At 38.6% G+C, this 13,834-nt stretch overlaps 1 protein-coding gene across 2 annotated transcripts in view; it reads left to right on the top strand.

Annotated features, from left to right (window-relative positions):
• TAB3 (TGF-beta activated kinase 1 (MAP3K7) binding protein 3) overlaps nt 1-13,834 on the top strand; it is a 50,922-nt gene that overhangs the window by 17,301 nt on the left and 19,787 nt on the right. For both annotated transcript variants that reach the window (XM_063343577.1, XM_063343570.1), the window contains exon 2: nt 12,109-12,297. In XM_063343577.1, the coding sequence (XP_063199647.1) occupies nt 12,196-12,297 (102 nt within the window). In that variant the 5' untranslated portion in view covers nt 12,109-12,195. The remainder of the gene's footprint in view (nt 1-12,108; nt 12,298-13,834) is intronic.

Raw genomic sequence — 13,834 nt, 5'->3', positions numbered from 1 at the left:
AATCAAATAACTGGTTAAAAATTCAAATGGTATAGCCCTGAATGCATGAAGTGCAGCGGTGTGCCTTTTATGGAAATACCAACACGCTCAGATGACTAACGTGATTATGTTGCTTTTACTCTGCAGAAGGACAGTAGTTTTGTTGGTAGCAATTCATTTTTTAGAGCAAAAATTTTTAATAGGGAGAAGCCTAAACCAAAGTGAGAAGGTGAAGAAAAGTGAGGGAGACATTTAGGGTAATTATGTAAATAGCCATTTGAATGCATAACAGTTGATTTATGAGTGTAGTTAACTCTGAAATTTTGCAAGTTCTATGTGGTAAACCAAATGACAATTTGGTTCATATTTTTAAAATCATGACTGTTGTCTTCGGTCTTTTTAAAACATCTGGCTTTAGTGAATACTGCTGCTCCGAACTTCTGCAAATGTAAGTACAGTGTTTCATTTTGTGGAAGTCTCTTGTGGAAAGACTTATTGCATTTTGATCAGTGTAGATAAATATATCTTGCAACAAAGTCTGTTCTGAATGTCTTACAAATGAATTCAAAGTGTAGCAATGAATTTGCAATGTAGGAGCAGGAGCTAATGCGGATAATCACTTACCTTGTGTAGGAACTATCTCTTAGGCTGGAACAGCGTTAAATTTCTGTTGAGCCGGTTGAGATTCAAACTGGTGACCTGCAGATAACTTTCCCTCCATAACAATACTCAGAGACATTTCTTCTTTGAGAAATGTTAATCTCACAGCTCTGAGAAGGAAGCTCACTTTCGGGAACAATTTGTGTATTAAACAACAGTCCAGTGTTTTTGCAATTTGTTAGCTAAGTTTCTCTCTAGTATAAACCTCAGCTTCTAGTAATTGTTAAACCTGAAAATACGAAGAACAGACTGTACTTAAAAAATAAAATGCTGAAGTTTATGATCCATGGATTTGCAGTAGACCTTTCCCATGCTTTATAGTATATACTTAGTTTCATGTTTTCTTGTATCCTTTCTGGCTCGTTTCCCCCCCCCAAAAATTGCATCGTTATAAAACTGCTTTTAGCAGAGCCAATGCTTAGAGTTTATGAATTGGAAAATCTGACGGTGTGCTTATTCACTGCAGGGTTGTTTTTTTCCAGCCAAAGACTATATTTCACAAACATTCAGTCAATAATCGTAGATCATATGTCCTGGTAAGAAAGGCAGTTCGTTGTCCTCATAGCTTTTGGTACTAACGTGATACTTGTGATAATCTCAGGATTATCTGTGAGGCATACAAACCCACTTGTGTTTACAGCTTTTAGTTTCACCTAGTATTCTGCAGAACTCTTCTGGAAATTAGTACTTGTTGCATAGTAGCATCATTCCCGTGTCTCACTGCCTTGAAAACTTACTTCTCTTGTAACTTTCTTATGTAGCAAGAACTGCTTCCGGTTGCTCCTTGGAGTGAAAGAACCGTAAGTTCCTAATGAAGTATTTGCTTGTATCTGATGTGGCTCTTCAATATATAACAGAGGCTTATAAGAAAGATGGAGGGAAACCTTTTACCAAGGCTTGTAGTGACAGGATAAGGGACAGTGGTTTTTAACTGAAAGATGTTAGGTTTAAATTGGACATAAGGAAGAAATTTCTTATGGTGAGGGTGATGATACACTGGAACAGGCTGCTCAGAGCAGTAGATGCCCCATACCTGGAAACATTCAAGGTCAGCTTGGATGGGGCTTTGAGCAAGCTGATCTAGTGGAGGATGTCGCTGCTATCAGCAGGAGGGTTGGACTAGATGTTTTTTAAAGGTCCTTTCCAACCCAAACCATTCTATGATTCTGTAGTCTACTTGGTAGAGGAATTACTTGCTAAAATGAGTATCATTGTTCCAGTTAAGTAGTCTTCTCACTATTGTTCAGTTTTTAATATCTCCTGCTGTAATGTACCATGTAGCTATTAGAAGTAAATTATACTTTGTGGAGATTTGGCTTGTATATAGGCTAGAGATGATTTTTCACTCTTTTACTTCCAAAGCAGTGGAATAAACCATCCAAGTTTCTCTTAGCTCATAATTTCATATTGATTTTGTGTGGTGAAGACAGACCCCATTGCATCACAATATTCCTCATTTATAGAATCCGTGGAAATGGTTTCAGACATGGATAAAACTGATCATTCCTTAAGTTTAAGCTAGTAAAAGAAAAAAAACCAAATCACCCCAGAGAAGGAATGTCTTCATTGCTTTACACTCCCATTTTGTTAATGTGAGATAACAATCTTCTCATCATGCTGCTTTAATGAATTGCATTCCATTTCAGTAGTCCAAGCTGTTCTAGGCCATCAAATGGCGTATCTGTGTAAGTATTGTATGGCTAAATGGACAGGGGTATCAAACCAAGAATTGTCAGGTGAGCTTGAATAATTTTACCATAATACAAGACAGCAATTACTCAGCAGTGATAGCTTGTCAGCTTTATTTTTAGTTTTTATTTTGCTGTATACCTCTATTGTGCATCATATTGCCTTCCTACCATCCAGGAGCTTTATGAATCACTTTATCTTCTTTTATACAAGTGAACAAATCTTCATTGTAAGACAGCTTGCGAAACCATGAAGTTGTGTATTTAGTGATGTGGCCAGGCATTGAGAGCAGTGACAGCAGCATGCTGAGCTCGACTCTAAATATTGACTGCTTTTCTTTTGTTTTGTTGAACTTAATATGTCTGTATGAACTGATAAAACTTCTTTAAATTCTGTTGTATGTGTCTTTTCTCCTTTGTGAAACAATACGGTCCCAAAGCAGTGGGATATGTTAACCCTGTAAATTCAAAAGCTTCTGTAACAAAAGGTGGTTGTGATTTGTGAGGTGGAAGAATTGTTCTTAGCTATTTGTAATCCTAAAAATTATTTTAGCTGGACTGTTGCAGGGAAAAGTAATCTTTGGTTTTTGTCATGCATCATGTTTAAAAAGAGCGAGTGTGTGACTGAAGATGGTTGTGAGGAAAAATTGTTCTCTTGGCACTGTTAAAACAGTTTAGTTTCTCGTATTTCTGAGCTTTTAGGATCTTCTAGCTAACATATCTTTATAAAGGTGTCACATTGCCGTAAAAATACTTGCCTGCCTTTGCTGCAAGAGCAATCCAAAGTCTTAGCTGGATTGATGGATGTGAGTGTTCTGACGTTTGTGGGATGAGTTGGTTAATTGTTTTTGTTTATTTGAATGGTTAAATAAATGGAAACTTAGTGTGCAGAATGGTTCTCTCTATTATTCCCAGTATCAGTATAGTGTGATGACTTTAAACTGTTTACAGTTACGTTAATGTTCTACTGCAGGCACTTTTGAATTTAAGCCAACAGTGGTTCCAGAGGCTGATCAAGGATTAGAGGTGAGATTACGTGATTGCATCTGCAGCCAGGTCACATGCCAGGCATGTTTACAAGGCTATAATTGGGTGCAGATGCCTATTAAGTAGCAGGTATGCGTGGGCGGGGATGCTAAAAAACACCTTTTTGCTTAATTAATCCTTTGTTCCAAGCAACTCAGTTTGAATCATCATCTTCAGTCATCATCTTCAAATGTCATGCTTTTATACAAGCTTGTTTACAAAAATGTTGCTATTTATCAGGTTTTCTGCTCTATGTTTGCAGTCATTGTAGGAAGCACCACAGTAATTACACACCTTAACATCTAGTTGAGTATTGAAATACAGAAGTGGAATTGGGATATGATCATGTAGTAATGTAGACTTTGGCCAAGATCATATTTAATTGTTTAAAATACAGTGTTAGGTAAAATCCAAAAGGTATTAATTCCTTGTCTAATAAAGTGCTTTCTAAATCTGTTGGCTGAGCTAATTCCCTTCTTGTCTTCTCATGTTTTACTACTGGCATGCGGTGTATGGAGGGTATTCTAGCCTTTGGAAGCATGTAACCAATGCATCAACGGAGATGTAGATGGTATAATCGTATCAGTGATAAGGAGCAGGCTGCCTATAGTCATTTGGTCCGTCATAGTTTTCGGAAAGAATTTTTGTAGAGAGCAGTATTGCATGGACTGTGGGGAAGTGACGTGGAGTTTGAAGTACAGTTTTGGTTTTGACCTCTTGCTGGTGGTATACCTTCTGAGCACAGCTCAGAGTCAGCTTTCTTGTAGTGCGACAACCATGTTCTCTAACTCCAATATTGACAGCACTTTGCAAAATCTCCATCCTGTTTCAGTACTATTCATACAAGAACAGTTTCCATTCTTTTGTTCTAAGTCTGCTTCAGGTGAAGGTGCATTTTTGTTACGGCTTTAACTGATCAGTTGGCTTACCTGTGCTGAAGAGAGGGAGATGGTGTTCCTGGTCCTGTCTCCTTTTCTCCTTTTTACCCTTTTTTCTTCTTTTCCACAGTGGTGTGATATTCATTGGGATATACATTGTGCAGGGTAGGCTTATTAAACTAGCAAAAAGTGTTGTGTAGGGGGATTTTTTTGTCTTTTTTTTTGTTTTACTTTGTTTTGTAGGCTGACTTAGTTCAGCTGAGTTGACTGGAGTGGGAAGAAAGGTAGAGAAAGCTGTTCAGTTGTGTATGAATTGTAACTCGCTGCAACTGATCTCACTGCTTTTTCATGCTGTCTCATATGCAGTAAATCTTGGCGTCCTTGGAGGACTGCAGCCAAATCTGTAGATGTCTCTGGAGGCAGTAGAAGTTTGTCCATATCTACTCTAGAAGCTAAACTGACACCTGCCCCCTAAGCAGTCCTTGTTCATAGGGTAACCATTCAAGAAACTGTAACGAATTTGTAATTCACTGGATAGTTTTCGTTTTATGTAGGTGTCTATGTCAATAAAAACTTTGAAATCCTTTTCCAGTAAGGCACTTTCTAGCGACTTAACTTGCCCAAGTTTTTGTTCTGTGTGTTGTTTTTTTTTTTTTTTTTTTTGTTGGGTTCCCCCCATCCCAAGTAATAATAATGCTTTGGACTAGTTGCTGAATTTGAGTGCTGAAGCTGGAGTAGGCAATATTTTACTTTTTTGAGAGGTGGAGTGTTTTACTATCTTTCTTGGGCCATAGGGTTTAATAAAGTAGTAAGGTAATCTTTTAAATGCAGCTTAAGTCTTTGTTTGTGTTGTAGTAGTACAATGAAATAGTTTTCCAATTTGGGAAAATAATAGATTATTTGGAGAATCTGTTGTGCACTGTGCCTGGTAAAGGACAACACTGTAGTTCAGTAGCTGGATGACTTTTTGGTAGGATTATTTCCATACTATAAGACATCTTGAATTTAAGAATCAAGAAATAAGTAGTCATGAAACATGAACATCTTAATATATGTTTTTAATAAGCAACTAATTTTTTTTAATTATATATATAAAAAGTTGTGATCTATGTAAAATTTTTTTTTCACTTCCTAAGCACTCCGCGTACTCAAAGTTTGCTGTATAGCAATATTACTTTGTAGAGCAAGTCTAGTAATACTAGGGGTTTTGTGCTTTGAGCATGTATGGTCTGTGTTCTTCTAAAAGGCTTTACAGACTAGAGCAGACTTTTTTCCAAAAAGATGGAATAACTTATTCTTGAGACCAACTTGAGAAAAATAAATAAGTAGGAAAAATGCAATGAGAAGACTGAAAAAGTAGTTTCAAGAACTGTAGCTAACAAGACCAAACTGAGAGAAACATCTCATGGATTGAAATTAACTCAAGAAGGAATATGATTAATGAGATACATTCACAACTTCTTTCCATTCAATAAATAAATTTGGAACAAAAGATTTAAAATGTCACTCAGATTCAGAACTCATGCTGTGCAGCCAGTTAGTCTAGCATGGCTTTGAAAACAAAATGGCATGTTTTAGTAAACCAATTACAAATGAGTGTTAGTTAAGCTTTTGTTATTGTTCTTCCATTTAGAGAACATCGTATATTTCTTTTGGGCGTGATTTCGTTTTTATTTACCCTGCCATTTTTGGTGAAAGTAAAATTCTGTACTAATGAAGATTAATGAAACAATTTTAGAATTTCATTATCTTTTTCTGCTTCCTCAGTTCCTATCCTCACTCTTCACGGTTCTCCCTCTATTCACTGCCAGAGAAATAAGGAAAGTTCCTGTTCAGGGAGGGTACTCAGACTGTTGCTGCTGTTCTGTTTGGCTCAGAACAGGAATAAAATTCTGACTGGCACTGATACCACTGTTACTCAGAAGTTTTATGCCTAAATGCCACTAGTAAATATAAACAGGAATGAATTGTTGGTATTGGCAAATGATATTTAAATAGATAATTAATTGGGGATTACTGTCATGAGTTTGGATTGTATACCTGTTTGTTGGATTTGCTACTTCATACTTACTACAAATGAGTTTAAATGCCTCTAAAGTCAAAGTCACTTTTGCTTGGTGGAGATGTTATATGTGTTCATTTTTCTTTCAGCCTACTGATTTGTGTTAACATTGATTTTGTTTCTTTCTGTTCTAAAGATTCCAGAATTAAGAAGTTGATATTGTTTTACTCTTTCATCCACCTAAATTTCATAGTATCTTCATACTCCAGTTCTTGCAACGCTTAGACAGAATAGAGCATCCAGCTTTACTAGCTTTCCCAGGATCCTTTTCTACCTCCTGGCTAAAAGCCTGTCAGTCCAGTGCAAGTGTTTGAGGGAATTGTCCTATGAGTGCTTAAGTAAAAAAAATTCCTACTGCATTTATGAATCCAAAGCCCAAAATTTATTTTCAACACTTTGATCAAACAGGCATGAACAAGGAGGGAAAAAAAATAGATTAATTTACAGATATTATGTTGAGTTCATATGAATGCAATTCAGTAAATCCACTTTTTATCTGTAGGTGTCAGTATGCGTTTGATTAGAAGACAGGACAATGGACTTTAAGAATAACTACTTTTGTGTAGTATTCTGAGGAAAAATTGAGGTTCTTTACCTGACTGCGCTTAAATACATCTGTGTTTTCTTATCCTTGTTATCCAAAGATTTAAATAATATTTTAAGACGAAAGAATTTATGTAAAATGTATAGAAGCAGGATGCCTTTTGAGGTGTTGTCTTTATAAACTGATCTGTCTGGTATTGTGTTTTGTTGGTTTTTTATTCTCATCCTTCAAGGCCCAACTGTTATTGTAAAAACTCTTAACAATTAACTTTAAATTGATGAGGCATGAGAAACTGTCTTCCAGGTAACCTGTTTTCTGGAAATTCACTCAGGAATTATTTTGGTTGCTGCATACATTGTAATTGCGTAAGTGCACACCAGTACATAACTTATAAACTTCCAGATAGTTTGTAATGACCTAATTTCTTTTTCATTTGGATCTCATTACTGATGATTAGGTGATTTAGTGCTTCAGAAATAACAGTAGTGAACTGGATTTCCTTCTGCAAATATTTGAATATGTCTGTAGGGAGTATAAAGACTATAGCAATTCTGTCGTATTCATTCTTTCAGAAGAGGCATCAGTTGATTGATGGAACTGTTGACCATTTTCTTAACTTGCAAGGTACACAAATGGCTTAAGGAAAGAAGATTAAGATGTTGTTTTCTTGTACATATAATATGGGCATGTAAAAGGTGTGAAAAACTGATTATTGTACTTGTTTAGGAGTTGAGTGATGCTTTGCATAATCCCTAAGATTCACTAGTGGGTCTTGGGGTCATCTCTGTGTGTTAACACAGCGGGACAAATTCTAGGACAATATCCTTTGTTTTTGCCATGAGAACTGCCATGTATGTTGCAATGTTAATTTATTCCTTCCTTGTGAAATACTTTTCAGCTAGAGTTTGTGTATCCTCAACTCATATTTTTAAAGTTACAGATGAAGTGACTTGCTTTCATTGTGTCTTTGGGTTGTTTTTATGCGTTCTACTCTGTGAACTTTCAGTAATTGTAAGGCTGGTAGTGTAGCGCACCTTAGCATGTCCCTTAGCCCGTGCGTGCTGTGAAAGAAAGAAGCTTTGAAGGATTGCTTTCCTAGTCTCTTGTGGCTCAGTAGGAGCTCTTGTTGTCTAAGCATCTTAGCTGTGTAGTCTGCGCTGTAAACTTGGCTCTCTAAACAGCTTGCTTCTACACCTGCCTGGTGCTGTGGAGCAACGTGGGAAGCAAGCATTATATTCCAGACAGTTTGTGCCTGCTTAGGGTGGAAAATGTGCAGTCAGTTGTAGGCAGGTCAAGCAGAATAGGCAGGACAAAATGCTGGGCTCCTAGATATGGCAGTAGTGAATTTTGTGGTATTGGCCGAAAAATATCAAATTTCCACAGTAGTGTAGCTATGGAATCCAAAGAGTTCTGAATGATCGTGTGCTCGTGCTTCTCAAGAGAATTATTTCGGGTTTCTTGTAGAATTTTCAAGGCTATCTGTGTAACTGTAGAGGCTAGAAGCCTCAACTCTTCAAAATGAGAATGGAAATTTCTGTTATCCATTAGTTGTGTTTAGAAAAGAAATCTGTGATAAAATTCATAGTTGGCCAATAACTGCCAGTTACTTCGAGTGTTACACCTCTGCTCACCACATACATTCGGCAAGTGTTAGAAAAACATAAATGAAATTATTAATTAAGATTGTTATAAAAGTATTGTAGAAAAACACTGTATGTATCGATGATGGATCTCCGGTCTGCTCATCCATGTTACATTTGAATTTGCATTTGAAGACCGAAGTGATGCAAAGGCTTTTGGTCATGCAAATGAAATTCTTAAAATTATTATTTTTTACTCAGGTTTTCAGATACTGTCACTATTATTCCACAGGGGTTTTAACTGCAATTTACTCTGGTAGGGTACTCCTCCGTTACTGTACTTCATACGCTGCCTCCTGGGAATAGGAGAGTTGACTAGAAACACATAGAGCTAGCTTATTGCTGTCAGGTTTTCTTTGAGAATTCTTGTCGTGATCTGGCTTTCAGACTATGATGTTTGTTTGTAATTTACAAAAAATAAGTTTTTATAAAAGATCCCCTACTGTGAGTGTAGGTCTGAAGTTTCAGCTGGCTCTTGTAGTCAGTGGAAACTCGTTTCCTTTTAAAATAAAAAGGGGTCTGCAGCATTACTGCAGTGGACGGAACGGCATTGTGATTATACAATGTAAGTTTATTGTTGCCTAACTCATGACAGCAGTATTTCTTAAATCACAGCAGGATAATTCACCTATCTCACAGTTGCTTAAACTTGTCTCATTTATCTTGAGAAAGCGTGTGATTTGACAGATACTGGATACTAGACTATATCAGATATGACGGAGAACAACCCTTCCTGTAAGCATATGTGTTATTTAATGAATGCTAATGTCAGTTAGGAGCTGTCCACGTACCAAGTAGCCAAAGAGTGGAGTGGACTTGACTTCTGTTTTTATTGTGGTGGTAGTTGTTGTTGGTTTGCCCCTTTTCAGAGAAAGGAAGTACTATTTAGAAAGAGGTGAAAAAAGAAAGATGTGTTTATTAAATATTCAAAATAATAAAAAACCCCAAACAAAACAAAACCAGAAAACCCCAAACACTGAAGCGTTTTTACCATAAACCAGACATTTTATATTTTTTTGAAGATATATGTTCTATTTTCTTGCCCATGAAAACTAAGAGACTTTCTTAGGAAGATAGAGGAAACTGTTGGAGTTTATTAGTGCATAAAGGTATGTGTATGTTTGTGCTGACCTGTTGTACTGCTCTAGACAGGTATTTGAAGTTGAGCTAACAAGTGAAAAGCTGATTGGAATACTTATACTATGTGCCACCCACAATTGCACTGAGGGTGAGATAAGATGTCTTAAACTTGGGACTTTTGAGTAGCTAATATATTACTTGAACACCACCTCTGCTGGTATCTGACTTTCATTTCCATTTTTGAACACGGCACTACATTCTCTGCCGTTAAGAATTCAACTGAGTAGTAATGTTGGAAAGGCTTTTGAAGCTTAGCAATAATAGATGTGTTACAGGGGCTATGTCATGTACCGCCTTCACACAAAGTCTTTGTGAATCTTTACTTAGACTTCAGCTACCTTTTGATTACTGCTGTGATCATGAGCCACAAGTGAGAAAAGCATTTGTTGACTCAGACTGTATTTGCCTTATAGTAGTCCTTGGGTATTGAAGTTCAGATAGAATTTTGCTGTTGAACACAAGAATCCTGAAATGGAAGGAGGGTTTTTTGTCACTAATCATGTTAGTATGAATATAATAGGTCCTTTACAAAAATCTTAAATGGATGCTTATCGTAATCCTAAAAAGGACTCTTTAAATTCTGTTTAACTCTTGTTGTGTTTCACAAAAATTGCTTCCAGCTGCTTGGGGTTTTAGTGATGTAAAGAGGAAAGAGTTTAAGCCCTGTTACTGGGGGAATATTTTTGGATAATTGTGCTACTTAGTTTCCCACCCTGTTACTTCTAGAGTGTTGTAAATAATAAAGACATACATGCTTAGTGATAACTTCAGACTTTTCTACAAACCGTTCAGAATTTCACTGGGAATAAATATGTAACAGTTCCATGTTATGCAGGCCAGATTAATTAAAGTTATACCTACATGGTACCACAGTGGTACTGTATAACATCTGAACTAGCACATTCCAGTGACAAGTCATGTAGACATACCTGTGATATGTTAAGTGTTTTAATATTAGAATTGGAGACATGATGATTGTTACGCTTGTGTTTAAGCCATCGGCTGTCTTGATAATCATAGAATCATCTAGGTTGGAAAAGACGTTTAAGGTCATCAAGTCCAACCATAAACCTAGCCAAGTCCACCACTGAACCGTGTCCCTAAGCACCAAATCTACATGTCTTTTAAATACCTCCAGGGATGGTGACTCAACCACTTCCCTGGGCAGCCTGTTCCAATGCTTGATAACCCTTTCAGTGAAAAATTTTTTCCTAATATCCAATCTAAACCTCCCCGGTGCAACCTGAGGCCTTTTCTTTTCATCCTGTCACTTGTTACTTGGGAGAATAGACTGACACCCGCCTCTCTACAACCTCCTTTCAAGTAGTTGTAGACAGCAATAAGGTCTCCCCTCAGCCTCCTTTTCTCCAGACTAAACAATCTCAGCTGCTCTTCATAAGACTTGTTCTCCAGACTCCTCACCAGCATCATTGCCCTTCTCTGGACCCTCTCCAGCACCTCAATGTCTTTCTTGTAGTGAGGGGCCCAAAACTGAACACAGTATTTGAGGTGGGGCCTCACCAGAGCTGAGTACATCCCCTAATCCTGCTGGCCATGCTGTTTCTGATACAGGCCAGGATGCTATTGGCCTTCTTGGCCACCTGGGCACACTGCCGGCTCATATTCAGCCGGCCGTTGGCAAACACCCCCAGGCCCTCTTCCAACAGGCCGCTCTGCAGCCACTCCTCCGCAAGCCTGTAGTACTGCATGGAGTTGTGCATAACTCGGTCCTTGGCCTTGTTGAGCCTCATACAACTGGTCGTAGCCCATTGATCCAGCCTGTCCAGATCCCTCTGTAGAGCCTTCCTGTCCTCAAGCAGATTGACGCTCCCACCCACTTGGTGTCGTCTCTAAACTTACTGAGGTTGCACTCAATCTCCTTGTCCAGATCATTGATAAAGATATTAAACAGAACTGGCTCCAATACCGAGCCCTGGGGAACACCACTTTTGACTGGCTGACAACTGGATGTAACTCCATTCATCACAACTCTTTGGGCCTGGACATCCAGACAATTCTTCACCCTGCGAAGGGTATACCCGTCCAAGGCATGAGCTGCCAGTTCCTGCTGGAGAATGCTGTCAGAAACGGTGTCAAAGGCTTTACTAAAGTCTGAGTAGACAACACCTACAGCCTTTCCCTCATCCACTAAGTGGGTCATCTTGTCATAGAAGGAGATCAGGTTAGTCAAGCAGGACCTGCCCTTCGTAAATCCATACTGACTGGGCCTGATCACCTGGTTGTCCTGTAGGTGCCACGCGATGGCACTCAAGATGATCTCCTCTATAACCTTCCCCAGCACCGAGGTCAGACTGACAGGTCTGTAGTTCCCCAGATCCTTCTTCTGGCCCTTCTTGGGGATAAGCATCACATTTGCTAACCTCCAGTCAGTTGGGATAATGCAGTAATTCTTTTACACATGCAGCTGGGGAAGGAGGAAATGTTGTTGTGATGTCTTAAAAGATAATTGATTGTGTTTTCTTTCTTACAGAAAATGCCAGAAGCCTCAGAAGACCATAATCATCGGAAGGCTTGTTGACTTCCATTTTTTGGTAATCTGGAACATCATCAATCTGGCATGGCGCAGGGCAGTCAACAACTCGACGTGCAGGTACTCCATGATCTCCGGCAACGTTTCCCTGAGATACCTGAAGGGGTGGTATCTCAGTGTATGCTTCAGGTATGACAAAGAGTTTTTAGGTGTCTGTGTATTTTATTTTCGTAGTATGCAATTTCTTTTTAGTAGTGTACATGAAGCATAGATTTTCGGTCTTCTGGTTTTATTTTGAAAGGGTGGAAGGCTCCACTACTTGCATTTATGTCCTGGCTTTTATGTACAAAGATTTTATTATATTTCACTTTTGTGAAGTGAAAAAACCCCACTTTTGTGGGTTTTTTTCCGGTGACTGTTCTTCCTTGTCTATGTGACCTGTGAATGTATGTTTACAGGGAATAAGGAAGGTGGCTAATGGGGTGATTATTGATGATGGCTATATTAATAACATACATATACTGCAGGAGATTTTAGCAAACAATGACTCATTCTTCCAAGATAAGGAACTGGCCTTATCTGGGAATCTAAAGGTTTTCTGTCTTCATGGCATCTTTTTGTCACAGCTGTCCAAAAGTTTGTTTTTACTCCTCTTTTTCCAAGTCAGAAGGCAGGGGGAGTGGTTTTCTTTTGGTTGGTTGGTTGTTTTTTTTCCTTTCTATTTCTTCCTTCCACCTTCATCTAAAATCACAAATTGGAAGCGATAATAAGTGACCACATATAATCATTTTTCAAAGTCATGGTCATCTAGGAATACCTTTTGTTAATGGGAAGATTCATGAGTGGAATAGAAACAAGGCCTAGTTTGGCCTTGTGTGGCCATAGCTAAGGTGGAACCTAATGTGATAAATTGCTGCATCTGAAAGTAGTGAAGCTCTATTTGCACCCTACCTGTCCCTGGCAGAAGAGTACGTTTACTTAAAACTGTAGCTGTAATTTTTGCATTGTGTGTTTTCTAAACTGTACAAATACAAATGAATTGCTTTCAGACAAATGTAAAGCTAGGGAAACCCTGCAGTATAAAGCTTTACTTATCCTGACAGTCATCTTGTCTGTACTGTTAAGTACACGTTCCTTTTGATGAACTATGTTTAAGTCATAGACATCTTGAAGCTTGAGGAGGGATGGGGGCAATATCAGGCTTTCCTGTGACAAGCTGTGGGACGACAGGTAACAATGGTTAGAGGGACAGTGTGGCGAGGGCCTGCAAGCCTGTTGCTCTGGGACATGCTGCCTACACTGCAGCACACAAAGTCTTACAGAGATGAGACAGGGGCTCCTGAGGTAATAGGAGCCAACAGGGAAATGCCAGTGAAACACCCCAAAGGAATTAAGGAATGTTCCTCTAAGAAGGTGACACAGCTGACAGGCCAGCTGAAATGTCTCTACACCAGTGCATGTAGAATGGGCAACAAAGAGGAGAAGCTGGAGGCCACTGTGCTGCTAGAAAGCTATGGCCTGGTTGCCATTACTGAAAGTTGGTGGTACAAATCCCATGACTGGAGTGTAGCTATCAATGGCTACAGGCTATTCAGAAGGGACAGGTGAGGAAGGAGGAGCAGAGGTGTTGCCCTCTGCATCAAGAAGGGGATAGAGTGTGAAGAGTTGTCTCTGAAGAATAGCCATAAGCAGGTCAAAAGCCTATATGGGTAAGAATAAGACACCA

Source organism: Chroicocephalus ridibundus, chromosome 1 (genome assembly GCF_963924245.1).
Source record: "Chroicocephalus ridibundus chromosome 1, bChrRid1.1, whole genome shotgun sequence".
Classification (NCBI taxonomy): Eukaryota; Metazoa; Chordata; class Aves; order Charadriiformes; family Laridae; genus Chroicocephalus; species Chroicocephalus ridibundus.
The sequence above is the reverse complement of the archived record's forward strand: the minus strand, read 5'-3'. Positions and strand labels throughout refer to the sequence as shown.